This window comes from Pelodiscus sinensis, chromosome 29, assembly GCF_052426305.1.
Source record: "Pelodiscus sinensis isolate ZL-2025 chromosome 29, ASM5242630v1, whole genome shotgun sequence".
NCBI lineage: Eukaryota > Metazoa > Chordata > Testudines > Trionychidae > Pelodiscus > Pelodiscus sinensis.
Genome location: NC_143080.1, coordinates 2,640,718 through 2,661,373, shown reverse-complemented (window position 1 = coordinate 2,661,373; position 20,656 = coordinate 2,640,718). Strand labels below are relative to the sequence as shown.

General features: G+C 58.0%; 1 protein-coding gene across 4 annotated transcripts in view; it reads left to right on the top strand.

The window, feature by feature from the left end:
• Window positions 1-20,656, top strand: part of TBKBP1 (TBK1 binding protein 1) — a 75,305-nt gene that overhangs the window by 20,980 nt on the left and 33,669 nt on the right. For 3 of the 4 annotated variants that reach the window (XM_075911411.2, XM_075911412.2, XM_075911409.2), the window contains exons 2-7: window positions 1,363-1,639; window positions 2,177-2,299; window positions 3,001-3,105; window positions 7,392-7,545; window positions 10,923-11,119; window positions 11,714-11,775. In XM_075911411.2, the coding sequence (XP_075767526.1) occupies window positions 1,418-1,639; window positions 2,177-2,299; window positions 3,001-3,105; window positions 7,392-7,545; window positions 10,923-11,119; window positions 11,714-11,775 (863 nt within the window). In that variant the 5' untranslated portion in view covers window positions 1,363-1,417. The remainder of the gene's footprint in view (window positions 1-1,362; window positions 1,640-2,176; window positions 2,300-3,000; window positions 3,106-7,391; window positions 7,546-10,922; window positions 11,120-11,713; window positions 11,776-20,656) is intronic. The other variant, XM_075911410.2, reaches the window with a different exon arrangement.

The following is a 20,656-nucleotide window of genomic DNA, read 5'->3' as shown; positions in this document are numbered from 1 at the left end:
GTCTACACTGGCCCTTTTGCGCAAAAGTTTTGTGCACAAGGACTTTTGCCCGAACGGGAGCAGCATAGTATTTCCGCAAGAACACCGACAATCTTACATGAGCTTGTCAGTGCTTTTGCGGAAATTCAAGCGGCCAGTGTAGACAGCTGGCAAGATTTTCCGGAAAAGCGGCTGAATTTCCAAAAAAACTGGCCCGTCTAGACACAGCCATGATGTTCTTTTGGGACCCAAACGACGTGTAACCCTCTGAGATCTGCCTGGACAAGGCTGTAGATTCCTTAGGACCAGGGCTCTGCGACTGCCGTGGCTTTTGTCCCCTCGGATGCAAGGTGAGGACACGCCGGCACTGAAATTGCTCGGCGGGTTCCGCTCGCATCCGCCTCCTTGGCTACTGTGACTCGCTGTGCCACTAGCATTGCTACGTCAGGCCCTAGGCTCCCCTCCTTCTGGATGTTGGGGGAAGGGAGGGGCTAGTGAGAACTTTGGGTCCTTCTAGACTCCGCCCCCTTTTTTAAAGCCATTCCATCGGCACCCGTCTCCCGGCCGCGAGATCTTTTCATTTCATCGTTACCGGGGTTTGTTAATTTATCCGCCCGCTGCGCTCACCAGACTGGAGCCACGGTGCCCCGGATTCCTCTGGTGTTCCAGGAGAGAAGGCTCTGGTTTTTTTTATTTATTTTTTTTACTAGCAGTTCATTCGTAAACTCCCATCTGTCTCCCTGCCGCTGTGAGATGGGGACCGTTCTCTGCCCGTCTCCTGGTCTGCTTTTAAAAAGCCTCACCCGCTGTCCGCCAGTGTTCCCTCTTTCCCCCCACCCGCGGATTTTTTCCCTCCACCCGCGTGCGGAATAATTTTTTATCTGCGCCAAGGCAGGTGTGAATGTGCACCACCGGTAAAAACAGAGCACCTAGCTGTGGAATCTGCTGGGCAGAACTGGAATATCTCCGGAGGGGGCCGCAGAGGCTCCCCATCCATAAGCAACCCCCCGCGTGTCTCCCCAGTGCTAATGCCCTGGCTAAGCGACTCGTCCAAGGCCCGCTGGGAAGTTTGTTGGCAAAGGCAGACTGGTTCTTTATTCTTGTGGCCGGGCTGGCACGTGGGAGACTTGGGTTTGAGTCCTGCATCTGCCACAGACTCCCTGGGTGACCGGGGTAAATCTCGGCCCCACCCGTCTGGGGATCATGTGTCCTGTGTCAGCTCGTGGGGGCGGTAAGCGCTCTGGGGCAGGGGCCGTCTCTCCCGCCCTTTGGATGTTGCTTGGCTGCCGCCGGAGGATGACCAAACCCCTAGCAGGAGGACTGCTGCTTAACCACTAGGCCTCGCTTCCCCTCTTCCCCCCGGCCCCTGGGGCTCTGTTGCAGGCAGGGTTGGCTGAGCCCCGGCGCGTCCCGCTGAAGGCCCGTCCCGCGCCCTGCGATGGACTCCATGTTCGAGGATGACATCACCATCCTCACGCAGGAGGCCCTGTGCCAGGATGAGGGCTGGCTGGACAGCCCCACCACGGACCTCTCCGGCGAGATGTGCTCCGCCTCCCACTTCGCCCTCATCACGGCCTACGACGACATCAAGAACCGCCTGACCGGCCTGGAGCGGGAGAACGCCGCCCTGAAGAGGCGGCTGAAGATGTACGAGCTCAAGGTGAGGCGCCGGGGGGCAGGCGTGGCCCCGCTGGGGCAGGGGCCCGGTGTCCGGGCCGGCTCTGGGGTCTCGGGCAGCGGGGCCTGGGGGCGTGTTTACAGTGCGGCGTGTGGCGCCTCTGGGGGGCGGATTTGATCAGACCACGTCGGGTACTGAAATTGTATGGAGAGTCGGGAAGGCCGGGGGAGTCTGTGCCCCCCCCAAATAGCCAGGAGTGGCTTGGCCCCACCCTATATTCAACTCCCCCCCGACTCCTCCGAGACCCCACCCCCATCCACCCACCCCTGCTCCCCACCTCCTGGGTCCCCCTGACTCTCCTGTCCTTCCCCACCTTCTCCCCGCCCACTGCCTGCCCCCCACCCCCATCCTTCTCATCCCCCCTCTCTATGCCCTGACTGCCCCCCCAGCACCGCCCGCCCCATTATCCCACCCTTGACCTCCCTGGAACCCCTCCTCTCCGGCGGATGCTGCCGGGGGTGGTCGGGGTGCGGGCTGCGGGTTGCTGACGCCCGGCTCTGCTTGCACCCGGGGCCGCAGTACCCGGTGATCTGCGACTATGGGGAGGAGCGCCTCTTCTCCGTCTACGACCCCCAGGAGTTCTCGGTGCTGAAGAGCGAGAAGGCCAGTCTGCAGGAGCAGCTGAACCAATTCCAGCATGAGGTGGGTGGCGCGAGGGGGTGGGCGGCTGGCCGGCCGGGGCCCCTGGGTGCCTAGCGGGGGCTGGGTGAGGGAGGCTAGCTCTGCGGCGCTGCGTGAGTCTGTGGCTTGCAGGGGGTTTGTAGGGCCCGATCCGGGGTGGGGGCGGGAATCCCAGCTCTGGTAATTGCCGGGGGGGGGGGACCGTTTGCAGAACCTGATAGATGATTTCTCAGCCTTTAGGAGAGGGGTTTACAGGCCCCTGGAGGGTGGTGCTGTGAGGCAGGCGTGTTAAGTCTGGGATCTGGGGCCACTGGGATGCATGGGGTGGGTCCCATGTGGCCAGCGGCCCTTCCGGGTCCTCCCTCACCCGTCGGACGTCCTGGCCAGATTCCAGCTCCGGTAGCTGCCCCCGCTCCTCCCAAGCCAGGCAGGGTGGCTTTCGTCTCTTCCCTGTCGAAAACGTTCGTGGGCGCTGTGAATCGGTGGCTGCGTTGCCCCCCAGAGGTGGCTGCATTTCCAAGTCGGTCTCTGCCTGTTTTAAGGTGTTCGTGTGGCCACTTCCCTCTGGCTGGGGCAGGATCAGCATCCCCACCCCCCACTCAGCTCTCTGCCTCTAGTACCATTAGCATGTGATTGTTGCTCCAAGGCCCCCTCCTCCCCTGACGGGCCCGATCGGAGAGGCCCGATCTCCCTGCAAACAGCCTCCCTTTCCCGCTTTCCAGCTGCAGAAGAGCAAGGAGCGGGAAGAGCAGCTGGACGAGATGATCCGGGCGTACGAGAAGCTGTGCGTGGAGAAGGCCGACCTGGAGTCGGAGCTGGGGGAGATGGTAGGTCGCAGCGCAGTGCGGGGCCATGTGCCTGCTGCCGGCCTCCGATTACCGCCCGCCACTCAGAAATGTACCCGAGGAAGTGATTAGCCCTTCGGTGGGCGGCCGGCAGGTAGGAAGAGGAAGGCTAGTCGGGGGGTTAAGGAACTGGCTTTGGGTTGAGTCCCCGCTCTGCCACAGATGTCCGGTGTAACCTTGGGCAAGACCCTTAGTCTCTGCATGGCTCTGCGGAGGAGTTAGCGCTGGTGTAGGCCAAACGCATTGAGGACTGAAGCACTCGGAGGCTGCGGTAGCAGGAGGCTGCATAAGGAGCCAGAGAGTCTCTCTGGTCTTGGAGTCTCTCCCTGGTGGCTAGAGCAGAGGACCGAGACTTAGGCCTCCTGGCTTTCAGAGGAGAGTATGGCCCAGATCTGCCAAGGTATTTAGGCCCCTCACTTTCTGGGAGTTAGGGGCCTAAATACTCCTGTGGATGTGGGCTTGTTTGCAGGGAACCAGTGTCGGGTCTCTGGGGTTCTATTGTCAGGGTCTCTGGGATTCGGATTTTGGGTTTCTGTTGTCAGGGATTCCATTGTCAGGTTTTCCAGGATTCTAATTGTCCGTAATTCTGTTGTCCTGGATTCCAGGATTCTATTGTCTGGGATTCTATTGTCTGGAATTGTATTGTCTGGGACTCTGGGATTCTATTATCCAGGATTCTGTTGTCTGGGATTCCGGGATTCTATTGTCCTGGATTATGGGACTCTGTTGTCCGGGATTCCAGGAGTCTATTATCAGGGATTCAGGGATTCTATTGTCCTGGATTATGGGACTCTGTTGTCCAGGATTCCGGGATTCTATTATCAGGGATTCAGGGATTCTATTGTCCTGGATTCCGGGATTCTATTGTCCGGGTTCCAGGATTCTATTTCCAGTTCTGCCGCTGACTCCGTGTTGAGTTTCCCCTCTCCTTGCACCTGTCAGGCAGGGAGGAAGCTATTGCCCTGCAGTACTTTACCGTGCGGGGCTGTTTGCGTGAGGGGCACGCAGAGTGCTCGGAGGCACAGCCATCACACTGGGGGCTGAGTTCTCGCATCGAGCCGCGTAACTCGATTACTTTCCCCGGGTGATGCCTGTATCCGAGTCCACCGCAGTGCGGCTGAGAACGTGACTTTTATTAATGGGTCTTATCACGGCTTCTCTGGTTTGAAAGTGCTCTGGGCTCCCTGGGGCAGCCGTTCCTTGTTGCTTACAGCTGCGTCCCGGCCTCGCGTTGCTCAGGGCTGCACGAAGGCGCCAAACATGCGTGCACAGCGCCTCGCGTGGGCCGGATCTGCAGAGGTATTTGGAACACGAACCTCCCTCCGACGCCGGGAGTGCAACTCACGGGGGAGTTAGGAAGTTTTCCTACCACCTAAGCTATGTCTCTGTGGCTGCACCCGGGAGCCGGTTTTCTAACCCTCTGATCCTTTTCCTTGCTCTTCTCTGGACTCTTTCCAGTTTCTCTGCGTCTTTCTGCCCAGAACCGGACACACTCTCCATCTGGGCCCTCCCCAGGGCAGGAGACATCCCTCCCAGGCCTTTGGGCTCGTCCACATGGGTGGTACATCATGGCGGCTAGGGGAGGCTAGCCTCCCCCAAACTTCACACCGCCCGAGTGGGGACTGGGGCAGATTACTGCATAGGCCCATGGGGACTGTGCCCACAGCCCTGGCCCATTTGGGGGCTCCCCGAAAAATCTTCCCCTGACACAGCACTGGGGGAGAGGAATGGGGGAGAGGCTCCAGGCTTGGCTGTCCAGCCAGGGCCAAGGGGCGGGGCCTCTGCCAGAAGGGGCGGGGTCTTGGCCCGAGGAGGCGGGGCCAGGAGGCTAGCCTCCACAAGGGGACGCTTCACCCGCCGCCCGGCTTGTCCACACTGGAAACGCTGCAGCGATGCTGCTATGGCTTTTCCACGCAGATGCTGCCGCAGGGAGGGCTTCTCCCGTCGACGTAGATGCTCCCCCGCCGCGAGTTCTCCCGTCAGTCTAGTGCTGCTGGCGCCAGAGAAATGTTCACACCCCGTGGTAACACCGACCTCACTTCCTCGCGTAAATCACACCTCCTGTCCGACACGCTGGCTCGTAACACCCCGGAACGATGTTGGGCTTTTTGACTGTGGCGCACGGCTGACTCATACGCCCGTTGTGCGTCACCGTCCCCTCCGGATCAAGCGAACGCCCAGCAGGTTAGCCGATTAAAAGGGATTTGATTCCCCCCCTCCTCCCCGGCCCTCATCCTACGTGCGTGGCCGCTTGTCTTTTGTTGAATTTCCTCTGGTTCATTTCAGACCAATTCTCCGACTTGTCGCGGTTTCATCCTGCTCTCCAAAGTGCTTTGAACTGGCTTGTGGTTGGGGTGTTCCTCGGCCCAGGGACTTTTTCAGAAGGTGTCTCGATTTTAGCACCAGGAGGCACCATTATGATTGGCAAGTCTGGTGGGTCCTAGAATCCTAGGGCTGGAAGAGACCTCAGGAGTCATCGAGTCCAGCCCCCTGCCCAAGGCAGGAGCAACCCAACTCAATCAACCCAGCCAGGGCTTGGTCAAGCCGGGACTTAAACACCTCGAGGGATGGAGATTCCAGCCTCCCCCTAGGGAACCCAGCCCAGCGCTTCACCCTCCTCCTAGGGAAATCGTTTTTCCCAATATCCAACCTAGACCTGCCTCACTGCAACCTGAGCCCATTGCTCCTCGTTCTGCCACCACTGAGACCAGCCTCTCTCCATCCTCTTTGGAACCCCCTGCAGGGAGTTGCAGGCTGCTCTCAGATCCCCCCTCACTCTTCTCTTCTGCAGACTAAACAAGCCCAAATCCCTCAGCCTCTCCTCGTAGGCCATGTGCTCCAGCCCCCGAATCATTTTGGTCGCCCTCCGCTGGACCCTCTCCAATGCGTCCACATCCCTTCTGCAGTGGGGGACCCTGAACTGGACACAACACTCCAGATGTGGCCTCACCAGAGTCGAATAAAGGGGAATAATGACGTCTCTGGATCTGCTGGCAATGCTCCTCTTAATGCACCTTGATATGCCGTTAGCCTTCTTGGCTACAAGGGCGCCCTGACTCATATTCAGCTCCTCATCCGTTGTAGCCCCCAGGTCCTTTTCTGCAGAACTGCTGCGTAGCCAGTCGGCCCCCAGCCCGTACCAATGCCTGGGATTCTTCCCTCCCAAGGGCAGGACTCTGCACTTGTCCTTGTTGAACCTCCTCAGATTTCTTTTGGCCCAATCCTCTAATCTGTCAGGGACACTCTGGACCCTTCCCTGCCCTGCAGCGTATCCACCTCTCCCCCAGCTTAGTGTCATGCAAATTTGCAGAGGGTGTAATCCATCCCCTCAGCCAGGTCGTTAATCAAGATGCTGAACAAAACCAGCCCTAGAACTGATCCTTGGGGCACTCCGCTAGAAACCGGCCGCCAACCTGACATGGAGCTGTTGGTCGCTACCCGTTGGGCCCGACAGTCTAGCCAGCTTTCTATCCACCTTGCGGTCCATGTACCCAATCCGTACTTCCTTCGTTTGCGGGCAGGAGTCCTGTGGGAATATTGTGGTTCTCAGCCAGCACGCCTGGTTTTGGTGGGACGGAAGAAATAAAAGCTGGTCCCGAGACAGAGGGGTGCCCAGGACCGCCCAGGAGTGCAAGAGATCAGGCTAAGAGGTTACAACTGGCTGCTGGTTTGGGGGGGGGGGGGCGTGGCTGCACAGCTGGGACGGACGGCACGTGCGAGGGAGGCGGGGACTGGGCCAGTGAACTGTAATGCTTTGAGTTCGATGGGTCAGCTGTCTGTTGCTGGCAGATCTAGAGGGTGAGGTTGAGGGCGCGGCCCTGGGAGCAGCTGGGCAGCTTCCCCAGGCTGGCGCTGGCATCAGCTGAACTCCCATTGTAACTGGAAAATCTGCCCTCCACGCTGCGTGTATTTCGGCTACCGAGTCTCGTTGGTGCGACCCGCTGGCAAGCGTGCGCGACGGGGACTGATCCGTTACCCAGGCCGGCTGCTGAGCTTTCTCCCAAGCTGGTTTTAGTTCGGGAGGTTCGTTCCTTGGGGTGTCAGCCGAAGTGGTGGCCATCAGATTCGCGCTTAGGCTCTGGCGGGTATATACAGAATGTACAGCCCCGTGCACCCCTGGGAGCCGGGCCTTGTGCAGGACGGACCCACAAGCTCCGTGGGCACCCGCACAGAACTCCCTGAGAAGGCTGGGTGTGTATGGGGGGGGAGATTTGCAGCTCGCCTCTCTTCCCTTCTCACGCTCTTCCCCCCCCCCCCCCCACCCCCAGAGAGCTTTGGTGGAGACGCATCTGACTCGGATCCGGAACCTGGAGCAGCAGCTGAGACAGCGAGATGGCAACTCCTTCCAGAACCTCAGCTCCCAGCTGCAGAACCAGGAGGTCCAATACCTGTCGCTCCACGGCAGCCCCGGCCTGACGCACGGTGAGTCTTTTGGTTCTGCCCAGGAAGAGGGGTGGCCTTCCCCAGCCGGGATTCTGTGCAGCGCAGTCGGAGTCATAATTAGGATTGGCTAATTCGGCAGTTCTCAACCCACCACCCCCGGACTGCTTGTGGGCCAATCAGCAGGCAGCTGCGGCCCATGTGACGTCCTCAGAGCCATACAGGTAGTCGATACGGTGCGCGGACCTGACCCGCTGACCGTGCAGAGAGCGGCCCAGGATGGCAAAGTGGTCGAGCCCCACTGGGCTAATCTGACCCTGTTAACGGTGCCGTGGGCTACGGAGGCTTTTGTTCTCTTTCCGTCCCCCTGCTGCTAAGCCCGGCTCCTGGCCAGACGCCTCTCCAGCGCCCCGCGGGGTTTGCTGGGCCGCCCGCTCGAAGGCAGCGGTTCCCAACCTGCTGGTCCGTGTACCCCTGGCTGCCGGGCCACGCCCATGGGGGCGGGCTGGGGGGCGGCCCCACGGGCTGGCAGACAGAGGTGGGGAGGAGGCGGTAGCCGCGAACTGGATGCTGGAAGGGGCGTATGCGGGGCAGAGCCGGGACACAGCGCTGGGTGAGACGGGCGGGGCCGTGGGAGGTGGGCTGAGGCTGCCCAGCCATTTCCTGCCCCATGCCCTCTGTCTGGCCTGGCCGTGGCCGTGGGTGCGTTGGCGGCCGCGTGTGTTGCTGTGGGGGGGACTTCCCCACCGCACGTCGTCCCAGGCTGCGGCCCCTCCCTGCTCTGGTCCTGGCTCCGTAGGGCTCCGCCGTATGGTTCCCGCTAACGGTCTTGCTTGTGAGATACTCGGCTGGGGGGGGGGGAATAAATAAATAAATTACACTAAGAAGTATAAGTGTGTGAGGGGGCTCAGGCCAGGGGGTGTGCACATGGGGGGGCACAGGAGTCAGGGTTGGAGTGAACGAGGGGCCGGGGCAAGGGGTGGGGCGGGGCAGGAGTCAGGGTGGGGGGGGATGAGGTTTGGCAGTCCGGTAACATTTTATCCCTATATTTGCATACTCATTATTTGCACAGTGAATATGCGGATATGCAAATACAACGTTACTGGCCTGCCCAAAGCTGGTGGATGGCTTTGCCAGTCCGCGGTATAAGAAAGGTTGGGAATCGCTGCCCTGGACCAGAACACCACGGCGCAGTCGGGCCAGCAGAGGGCACTGCAGCCCCTCCGTTTGCCGCCTGTCTCTCGAGTCGTAGAATCCTAGAGCTGGAAGGGACCTCGAGACGGCACCGAGTCCAGGCCCCCACCCTCCCGGCAAGACCCAGCACCGTCTAGATCATCCCTGACAGGCGTCTGTCCAACCTGCTCGTCAATAGCTCCAGTGATGGAGATTCCACAACCCCCTAGGCAATTTATTCCAGTGTTTAACCCCCCGACAGGAAGTTTTTGCTAATGTCCAACCTCAACCTCCCTTGCTGCAGTTTAAGCCCATTGCCTCTTGTCCGGTCCTCAGAGGCCAAGGAGAACAATTTTTCTCCCTCCTCCTTGTGACACCCTTTTAGATTCTTGAAAACTGCTCTCGTGTCCCCTCTTGGCCTTCTCCTTTCCAGACTAAACAAGCCCAATTCCTTCAATCTTCCCTCCCAGCTCATGGGCTCTCGACCTTTCATCATTCTTGTTGCTCTTCTCTGGACCTTCTCCCATGACTCCACATCTCTCCTGCAATGTGGTGCCCACAACTGGACACAAGACTCCAGCTGAGGCCTAATCAGCGCAGACTGGCCCGTGGCCGGTGAATAGGCCGGGTTCAGATCCCCCCCCACCCCCACCCGCCCGCCACCTGGCGTTTATCTCCAGGGGCCGGGTGTTCAGAGCCCGATCCCATCTGGGCGGCAGCTCCGAGTGTCTGGTCCCATGGTACCGGTCCCTGCCCTGGTTAAAGCCCTGGCGAAGCGCGGAGACGCCGGTGGTGCGTTTGGGGGAGCGGCTGTGTGGGGGTGAACCGGGGAGCCTCAGCCCCGTGGTCAGAGGGAGCCAGGGGCTCACACGCCACACACCCTGGCTGGGAGCCGGAGGAGGACCCCGGAGTTGGTTGGCTGCCCCGGCGTTCCCGTCCGTAGGGGGTGGTGAAATAACAAGATCCGGTTCCAAGGTGTCTCCCGGCTCTCTGGTGGCTCCGGGATCTCGGCGCGGGAGGGTCGCTCTGGCGCTGCCAGCCAAGCGCTGCTCTCCAGGGTCACAGTGGGGAAGCAAAGAAGGGCGGGTGGGAAGACAGGAGCTTGCTCCTCCCCAGACCCCATCCCTCTGGGAGCGGCACAGCAAACCCACCGGCTCCTTCGCTGGCTGCGTCTCCTCGTGGTGGCTTCACGAACGAGGCCGGGGGGTGTTTGGGGAGGGGGAGAAGGGCTGATGCCCCCCACCCTGCATGTGGCCGGATGCGTGTTAAAGGTGCCCAAGACTCGTGTGATCCCCTGCCTTAGAAAAGAGGCCACCCCGGGCACCCCCAGTCCCTCCTTCCCCCCGGGAGCTACAGCCGCCAGGCTGAGCCCTCCGGTGCGGGCACTTCTAATCACGGCAGCTAATTACCGAGCCGAGCGAGTCGCTGGAGCCTGCCTTTAAATATAATGAGAGGAAGGGCTAATTGGAAACCCCAGAGGAAGCTGCCAGCTTGGCTGTCCGGGCGGGGGACTGGCACAGGCGTTGGATCGGCTGACGCCCCTGGGGATCTGACCCCTTGGGAGCGATGGAGTGATGCTGGGTTAGCCCCGGGAAGGATCAGACCCTGGCTCTGTCAAGCCAGAGCTCGGAGGCCTGTTCTTGCCACCTGGGGCCGCGCGTAGCACGGACAGTGGCCAGCCCTGGGAGGCAGAGGGATCCTGTCCCCGGGCCCTGCACCCCCACTCACCGCCAGGCGGGGAGAACGGAAGGTTTATTAGGGACACAGGGTAGCACGGACTTGTCAGCCCAGGAAGCAGGAGCCATCGGTACAATCGGTCTGGGGGAGAGGGAGCTCGGAGCCAATGCCCCTTCCCCCCCATCTCTGCCCGCCAAACCAGCGAAACCCCCCTCACACACCCCAGCAGCCCAGCTCTGTCTGTAGCTAGACCCACCTCCAGCCTTGGCCCTGCCAAAAGGTGTCACCCGGTCACAGCCCCCTGCCAGGCTCAGGATACCAAGAGGCTAGGCCATTGTGAACGAGCTGGCCTGGGCAGCCGGCCTCTGGGCTCCACGCCCCGAATTCCCATCGCATTCTCCATAGCGGCGCAGTGCCTAGGGAAACTGAGGCACGCGCACGGGGTTACCGCGGGAGGGTAGAAATCGCCTGCAATGTAGAGCTAGAGGGAGCTGGCCTGCAGCACTGAGGTGGGTGTGCCCCCCCCTCCAGCATTTCACCAGCATTATGCCCCCCCCTTCCCCACGCAGCGCGGGATCGCTCCATGGGCTGGCAGAGCCCCCGCAGCCTGGAGCAGCCGGGCGAGCTGGAGGTGCGCCGGCTGGAGGCGGAGCTGGACGAGACCCGGCACGAAGCCCAGAGCTGGCAGCGCCGCGAGGAGCAGCTCAAGGCCGAGTGCGAGAGGCTGCAGTCTGAGCTGAAGCAGCTGCAGGAGACCCGGGCGCAGGTGAGGGGGCGGCCGGGCTGGGGGGGTGGGGTAGGGGGGTTCGGGGGCCCGATCCTACCCTAGGCACCTTGCAGGGATCGGGCCTTGTGGCCTATCATTGCCCCAGCTCTGGACGGGGACCAGGTTGGCATGTGGAAGCGGGGCTTCTGTTTGCTGGGAGCCCCCCGGGATGGCTGCAAGACCCCCCTGCCCTCCCATTCCTCGGCTCTGAGCCGCCAGCCAGGGCACTGAGGCAGGGCTATAGGGAGTTTGCAGCTCTCGGCTTCATGCCCCTTGGGTCCTATCTTGGGTGCAGGGATGTGGGGCCGCTCAGACTCGCTCTGCTGGCCCATACTTAGGGTCGCGACATTGGGGGAGGAGGCCAGGCCCCTTCTGCAACCGACCCACAGACGGAGCCAGTGGGCTCAGCTCTCTGGGGCTAGAGGCCCTCGGGCCGGCCCGTGCTGCCTCTCCTGAGGGAGGGGTCGCTCACGGTGTCCTGAGACAGCCACTCCGGTGGGGAGAGGGGCGGGTGGGAAACGGACCAGGGCCAGGCTGAGCTGCCCGGAGCGTGTGCGTGCCGGGTTAGGGTGACGGAGCTTGTCCGTTCTCTAGGACCTGGCGACCAGTCAGTCCGAGCGGGACATGGCCTGGGTGAAGAAAGTCGGCGATGACCAGTAAGTGCCCGTCAGGACGGACGGGGTCCTGGACAGCCCAGGGGAGGGGGAGGATCCTGCCCCGCCCGACGCGGGACACGGGTGGCCCAGCTGCCTTGCTCTGACATGGAGTCCTGGCGCCTAGCTCTGACCACTAGCCCGCGCTCCCTCCTGGGTCGGAATCGGCAACCACATGTCCCCTCCCCTCTGCTGCTCTCCGGCCGGGATGGGAAACTGCTCAGCCCCTGCCGGGCACTTGGTAAAGAGAGGTTGTGAGGCCCATACCACGTGTTAGACCCCCCCCCCCTTTGCCACCCAGCTGGCTCCAGGAGCCTCTTCGCTCCTCTCCCCTCCCTCGTACAGGCCCCCCCCCCGCCCGGCGTGGGATTGTCGCCAGGGGTGCTGTGTGCAGCTGGGGGTGGGTTTGGCTGGGGGCCCTGAGAGGCTGCGGGCGCGTAGGGATATCGGGGGGAGGTGCGGGGGAGGGTACGGTATGTGGACAGAGTACCCGGGGGAGGGCATGAGGGGTGTAGGGCTGTCTGGGGAGAATGTGGTAGGGCCTGGAGATACCGTGGGGAAGGGAGTGGGGGTAAGAGCACGTGGCGTATGGATACCACGAAGCAGGCCGGGTTCATGGTAAAAGAGGCAGGGATACTGTGGGGGGTAACGGAGTGTGGCGGAGGGATACCACAGGGGTAGGGTGGCGTGTAGCAGAAGAGTACCTCAGAGGGAGGGCGTTGTGTGGCGGAGGGATGCCGGGGGGGGGGTGCGTGTGGCGGAGGGTTACCTCAGAGGGTGTGTGTGTGTGGTGGAGGGATACCTTGGGGGGGGTGTGTGTGGCGGAGGGATACCTTGTCCTAACACCCCGACGTGTGTGTTAAACGGCCTGGCCCCAGCTCAGCCGCTCCCATCTCGGGGGTGCTGGTGACTCCTGACTGCACAGCAGCAGCTAAAGAGTTGCAAATAAACAGTTTGCCTTTTCCCAAAGCCTGGGCAGCAGACTGACCTGGGAGTGCTGGGTGGGGTACGGGGGGGGGGTGTTGGGGGAGACAAAGGGAATACTTTTTAAAACCTCTCCCTTCCTGGCCAGTGTCAGGATCTCTCCTTCTCCTGGGTGGGCCAGGTTGGCGGGGGCATGAATTCTATTAATGGCACCCTGTGCGGCCATTGGAAAACGCCCGCTGTCTCTTTGAAAGCGCAGATCTGCTGCTGACGGGCGTTTTGGCCTCCCCCCTCCCATCGGATGGAGGGCAGGTTTTGTGCCGACCGCTGGGCAGGTGAGGGCAGGAATGCATCGGGGCTGGGGGCTAATAGCGACTTTCAGGGCACCGAGTCCAGCCCCCTGCCCAAAGCAGGACCAACCCCCACTCAAGCATCCCAGCCAGGGCTGTGTGCAGCCGGGACTTAAACACCTCGAGGGACGGAGATTCCAGCCCTGCCCTAGGGAACCCAGCCCAGCGCTTCCCCACCCGCCTCGGGAAATCGTTTTTCCTAATCTCCAACCTAGACCTCCCCCACTGCAACTTGAGCCCATTGCTCCTTGTTCTGCCCCCACTGAGAACAGCCTCTCTCCGTCCTCTTTGGATCCCCCTGCAGGGAGTTGCAGGCTGCTCCCAAATCCCCCCTCGCTCTTCTCTTCTGCAGACTAAAGAAGCCCAAATCCCTCAGCCTCTCCTCGTAGGTCATGTGCTCCAGCCCCCGAATCATTTTAGTTGCCCTCCGCTGGACCCTCTCCAATGCGCCCACATCCCTTCTGTAGTGGGGGGCCCTGAACTGGACACAATACTCCAGATGTGGCCTCACCAGAGCCGAATAAAGGGGAATAATCACGTCTCTGGATCTGCTGGCAACGCTCCTCCTAATGCAGCCCAATATGCCGTTAGCCTTCTTGGCTACAAGGGCGCCCTGACTCATATTCAGTTTCTCATCCACTGTCACCCCCAGGTCCTTTTCTTCAGAACTGCTGCTTAGCCAGTCGGTCCCCAGCCTGTACCAATACTTGGGATTCTTCCCTCCCAAGGGCAGGACTCTGCACTTGTCCTTGTTGAACCTCAGCAGATTTCTTGTGGCCCAATCCTCTAATTTGTCAAGGTCACTCTGGACCCTTTCCCTGCCCTGCAGCGTATCCACCTCTCCCCCAGCTTAGTGTCATCTGCAGACTTGCTGAGGTGTGATCCATCCCCTCAGCCAGGTCGTTAATAAAGATGTTGAACCCAAGAACAGATCCTTGGGGCACTTCACTTGAAACCGAGCGGCAACCAGACATCGAGCCGTTGATCACTACCTGTTGAGCCCAACAATCTTTCCAGCTTTCTGTCCATTTACAGTCCATGTATCCAATCCATACTTCCTTCACTTGCTGGCAAGAATCTGGTGGGAGACAGTATCACAAGCCTTGCTAAAGTCAAGGTCTATCACATCCACCGCCTTCCCCATGTCCACAGAGCCGGTTACCTCATTGTAGAAGCTAATCAGATCGGTCAGGCGGGACTAGCCCTTGGTGAGTCCATGCTGACTATTCCTGATCACTTTCCCCTCTTCCAAGTGCTTCAGAATAGATTCCTTGAGGATCTCCTCCATGATTTTTCCGAGGATCATTCAAATGCGGCTGTCGAGGCGGGGTCTCCCAGGGCTGGGTGCTTCAGGCAGTAGCGGGGTCTGGGAGTCACAGGGCAGTGAGGCATCCTGGAACCATGCCCGACAGCCGGGAGGCCGCAGCGAAAGGCACTGGGGAGGTATCTCTGTCCAGTCCATGGCACAGAAAGGAGCCCGAGTTCGGGATCTTGCTGGAGGGGCTGCGGGTGGGAGGGGGAGCCGGTCTGATCTCCGTTCCTGCCCTCCGCGGCGATGTCTCCAGGCTAGGATGCTTGGCGTGGCGCTGAACTGCTCGCCACCTCGCGCAGGAAGTTCCAGGGCTCCGCACCAGTCCTCACACGCTGGCTTGGCTTCACAGGCCTGGGTGAAGCCCCGCGTGGCCGCTGGGATTGGCTTCTTCGTACTGTGCCGGCCGGCCTGCTCCAGGAGCTGGGAATCCCCTCCCTGCCTCCCTGATGATCAGCTGGGTAAACATTTGGTGCGTTTCCAAGTCGGCTCCTGGCTCATGAAGCTTATTACTTGGATTCCCTCGTTCATTATCTCAGCTCCGCTGGGAATCCTTCCCCAGGGGTCCTGCAGCTCATTTCCTGCATGCAAGAGCCATCCCCATGCTCCAGTTGCAGCTAATTAGAGGCAGGCTCTGTATGGGGGGGAGGGCAGACACACCTTCCACGGAGTGTGTGCGTGTGGCCCGGGGAAGGTGGGGGTCCCTCCCCTCTCCCGTCAAACGAGAGCTTTTCCTTTGGGGCTAGTTACCTCCTGGTGTCAGCGAGGCCCGACGAGGAGTTTTTCCGTGGAACAAGGGATGGAGAAGAGAGTAACAGCCAATCGCGGAGGGGTCTGGGGGGTGGTAAGTGCTGGAATTCCTGCTCCCACGCCCCCTCCTGCCTCACCCAGGGAGCCCACCCTGCGTTCTCACGTGGCACACGTGTGTTAGTGATCGGGGAGGGGGCATCCCCAACCGGGCACGTGCCGCCGTTACTCCAGCTCCTGGTGTTCACTGGGGCCAGCTGGGAAGGGTTTGTGCATTGTGACGCCTGGTGCTCCTGGGGCGCATTTCACACCATAACGAGCGTTAATTAGTGAAGCCTCTCGCACCGCTCCGAGTCGGGGGGCAGGCGAGGAGTAGGTGTTGGGCCTCCCGGGTTGTCGTCTTGCCTTCTCTTAGCGCAACCCTGGGGTAAGTGGCGGCCTTGGTCCGTGCCTCAGTTTCCCCACTTGTAAAATGGGCCGGGGAAGGATGATGGTATTCACTTTTCCAGGTGGGGCGTCCTGGCACTGACTCCATTAATGCTTGCCATGTGCTTTGACATGCAGCACTTGCTGTAGGAGTCCGGGGGACTATTCTTTCCTTAGTCCCCGCTTTGCTGACGAGCAGTGGGTTAGTGGCGGAGCCGGGGCTGTAATTCAGGAGTCCCAGCTCTCGGTCTGCGTTTGAGCCAGGAGATGCGATTCCCAGCTTGTGTCTGGGTACCTGCTCTAGCTCGAATAGCTGAAAATAGCAGCACAGCTGGGGTGGTGGTTTAGGCTAGTTCCTCTAAGCTGAACGCTTGGACGGCTGCCCAGGAGCGTTTCCAATGCTGCCCTGCTGATTAGCAGAGCACCCACAGCTGGCTGCACGTGTTTCTACTGGTGGTGCACATCTGCACATGCTTTGGTGCACAGAACAAAATTTATTCCACACATATTTGGGAAAAAATTAGAGGGAACGCTGGTACATACCCTGGGACTCTGGGTAGTACATACTCGGGTCACTAGCCTGAGCTGCTGCTGTTACTGCCTGGCTACATGTATATGGTATAAAGACATGAGCTTAAAAATTGCTCTTCTCAGCTCAAACGTAGATGTAATAGCCAGTGCTCCCACCATGGGCCTGTGCGGACATTTTGGGTTTTTCTCATCTCAAAAAAGTTCTCTTGGCATTGGAAAATATTCAGGAAAGGACAACAAAAATGCTGAGGGGTTTGAAATGGCTGCCATATGAAGAGAGATTAAAAAGACTGGGACTTTTCGTCTTAGAAAAGAGGAGACTAAGAGGCGATAGGATCGAGGTCTATAAAATCATGACTGGTGTGGAGAAAGTGAATAAGGAAAAGTTATTTACTTGCTCCCGTAACATAAGAACGGTTACGTTAAAGTAGGTCGTACCCACGAAAGCTCATGACACCATCTCCATGTTTTGTTAGTCTTTAAAGTGCTACTGGACTATTTGTTGTTTTTATAAGACCTAGGGGTCAGCCAATAAAATTAGTAGGTAGCAGATTTAAATCAAACCAAGAGAAGTATATCTTCACATTACGCACAGGCAACCTGTGGAACTCCTTGCCAGAGGATGTTGTGGAGGCCAGGACTTTTAACAGGATCCAAAAAGAGCTAGATAAGTAGAGGATCAATGGCTATTAGCCAGGATGGGCGGGGATGGTGTCAGAAGCTGAGAATGGGTGACAAAGATGGGATCGCTTGATGATTCCCTGTTCTGTTTAGGGTTTCCAGGTGTCCGGTTTTAACCTGGACAGTCCAGTATTTGAGCTTTCTGTTTGGGAAACAAATTGAGAACGTAGAAATGAGAAAATAGAACTGTCCGGTATTTTCTAAATAAGATGTCATGCCGATTGTGATGTCATGTCAAGTGTGTCCGGTATTTTTGTTGAAACCATCTGGCAACCTTCTGTTCATTGCCTCTGGGGCATTGGCCACGGTGGGCAGACAGGACATTGGGCTGGATGGACCTTTGATCTGACCCCGTCTGGCCGTTCTGATGTTTTCTGACCCACAGAGTAGAAATCATTAACGCATCGCATCCGGTGAACACGAACGCTTGCCCCCACTGCCCTCCAGCACTGACGCACAATCAGTGGTGAAGAATGCATGAAATCTAAATCTGTCGCATTAACGTCGAAATTCTGAGAACACCAATAATAACCCCCTCCCCCCCCACATCCCCTCAAGGAAGGAAGGAAAGATCTTTGCACCTTGAATGTGTCATCCAGCTAATGAAATTCAGCTTTCCTAGGTCCTTAATTTAGAAGACACGACGGCCTGGAAAGTTGCCAGCTGAAAGAACTGTATTTTACACTCTGCTCGACTCGATGGGTTTGGACCGTCCAATTGCGGGTCTGATTGCTGCTGCTTTACTGGTTTTATCTCACCCTGGCACTTCATAATGTCTTCATTAAAGTCTTGTCCGGGCCTTGCTGCTCGTTCGTTTCACCCAGGGTATTTTTTTGGCTTGTTTGTTTCTTTGCTCGGAAGTAGCATTGGCCGGACTCTGCTACGCGGGTGTTTGCAACACCGGGGTTTTGTTTTCCCCTTTGCAACACACCGGTAGCTCAAGGAGGTGTGATGGGGGCTTTTGATCTCTCACAGGACGGCTGCATTTGCATGATCTCATGAAGTGCTCCGTTCAGGGTGGGGAGTGAGACTAAAATGTGTGAAAAGAAAAACACAAGGGGCATTTCTGGGGCAGTGTGCTGAGCAATGGGAGCCCTTAGCAGAGAGTCCGGACGCCTCTGCATCTAGACACGGGGAGAGGAGAATAAAGATGTTGAATGAACTGTAAGTACCTGTTCCCCATCGATCAAGCCCTGTGCAAAGAAGGAGGGTGCTTATGATCAGTCTGGCATGGCTGGGACCTAGCCCCGGGCCTCTCGTGGCTAAATGAACTCCCCTCCCCTTCCTCCAAAGGTTTTGAAGAGCGTTCGAGGCCTTCCTGCAGACAGCAGGACATATATGGTCTCGCGTCTCTCATTGTTGGCAGAAAACCAACTGCTCTGTCTGCAAGGCTCAACTGTTGTGGACTCTTTGCTAAGCCACGGGGCTTCAGCTTTGCTGCCCGGTCCCGAAATGGGCCACGAGTCCAGGCGGGCCCACGAGGCGCTGTGCCACCGGAGGTGGAGCCCGTGGCTTCTGCTCCCAGTTACGAGGTGTGGCCTTTGGCAAAGGTTCTTTGTGACTGCTGCCTAGAGGTTTCACCCAGGCTACTGGCTTCTTCTGACTTGTTTGGGGGTGAAACTTACCCCCGTGCCCCTGAGAACCAGCAAGGCCTTGGAACGATTTAAAATAGGACAAGCCACTTCATCCGTCTGGGCTTGATTCTGCCCGGGTGTCAGTAGAGTGGGTACCACTAATGCCGATAGACTTGGACCAGATTTACACTGGTGCAAGCAGATGCCAAAAACCTGTCGTGCGTAAATGGTGGGATCTTAAACTGGCTTCAATGTTTTGCTTTAATCAGGGCATGCATGGTTTGATCTTTCTAGTGGATTTCCACTGGCCAGTTCTGTGGCTGTGTTCACCTTTGCCTCTCACTGGCCGGGTTTGGCTTGGTTTGAAAGCGTTGCCCACTTGCAGTGCTGAAAATAAAACTGGATCTGGGTGTCCAGAGGTGTTTCTAACATGTGATGGTTTGAAATGCTGCAAGAAGATAGGATCTCGCTTTATTTTAGTTCTGGGGCATTGAGGAACCTTTGTGAAAAATGGAAGCACAAGGTTAAAAACAAACAAAAAAACAAGCCCCCAACAAACCACAAGTAGCAGAAATGACAGCTATGGAACGCTGCCTCTCCTGGCTTGTACCCGTGCAAATCACAGCATTCTTCTCCTATATCCAAGGAGGAAGGAGAAAATGTGTTCCTCTTGGTTTCTGAGGACAGGACAAGGAGTAATGGGCTTAAAGTGCAGCAGGGGAGGTTTAGATTGGACATTAGGAAAAAATTCCTAACTGTCAGGGTGGTCAAATATTGGAATAAATTGCCAAGGGAGGTGGTGGAATCTCCCTCTCTGGAGATATTTAAGAACAGGTTAGATAGACATCTGTCAGGGATGGTGTAGACGGAGCTTGGTCCTGCCTTGAGGGTCGGGGGCTGGACTCGATGACCTCTCGAGGTCCCTTCCAGTCCTATGATTCTATGATTCTATCTGCTATTGTCCCACATCTGTGACCTCTCGGGAAAGGACAACGGATTCACTTCAGAACTGAATGAGGCCCTTCTTCAGCTGCATGCAATTAGAGCTGCATGGTGAAGAATTGTTCCATCCTGCAAAAAACTTTGAGAGTAAAATCAGTTTCCTATTCCACATGGGGGACAAAGCCAACCTCTTTTCTTGACTGACCCTCCCTCCTGGCTTCCCTGTAAGCTGAGCGCTTGGGCGGCCGCCCACAGAGATTCACGTGCTGCCCAGCTGATTAGCAGAGCGTCCATGGCCAGCAGAGTGTATTTCTACTGGTGGTGCACATCTGCACATGCCTTTGGGCACATAAAATTTATTCTGCACATGTATGGAAAAATTTATAGGGAACATAGTCTCCCTCCCTAGAGTGGCTAGTAGCCAGTGGCTAGGCCGTGCATATGCCACATGAGTGTCCTGTGCAGGGCCTACTTTCTGGGCACCACATTTCAAGATTTGGAAAAGAGCAACAAAATTGATGAAGGGTCTAGAGAACATGAGCTGTGAGGGAAAGCTGAAGGAATTGGGCTTGTTTAGTTTGGAAAAGAGACGACCGTGAGGGGACATGAGAGCGGTTTTCAGGTATCTAAAAAGGGTGTCACAGGGAGGAGGGGAAAATCGTTCTCCTTGGCCTCTGAAGACAGGACAAGAAGCAATGGGGCTTAAACTGCAGCAAGGGAGGTTTAGGTTGGACATTAGGAAAAACTTCCTGTTTGTCAGGGTGGTTAAACACTGGGATAAATTGCCCAGGGAGGTTGTGGAATCTCCATCACTGGAGATATTTAAGAGCAGGTTAGACAGACACCTGCCAGGGATGGTCTAGACTATGGGTTCCCAAACTGGGGGTGTGTCCCCCTGGGGGGGGCGTGAAGAGATTCCAGGGGGGTGGAAGGCGACTCGCCCCCCCCCATCAATTCCCCCTCCCCCAAGAAAGAGCCCTGGGGCAGACTTAAAATGGCTGCCTTAAAAGGGCAATACCTGCTCTGCTGTTAGTTTTGCTGCTAATTTTATTTTTTGGCCTCCGTCAGTCTTTTTTTTTTTTTTTTTTCTGCTGAAGTTTTACTGCTCTTCTTTTTGTGGGGGGAGGCACGAGGGCTTCTCAAAAATCCAGAAGAGGGCGTGATGCCGAAAAGTTTGGGAACCGCTGGTCTAGACGGTGCTTGGTCCTGCCGCGAGGGGATTGGACTTGAATGTTCTCTCACGGTCCCTTCCAGTTCTAGTGTCTTATGATTCTATCAGCCCTTTGCAAACCAGACAGAATGGGGAGCCACGTGCCTCCAAGCCACTTGCTATTAGGAGATACCGTTCTGGCGTTTCAAGTCCATCCTGCACCTGAAATTTCATCGCTTTGGTTGAAACT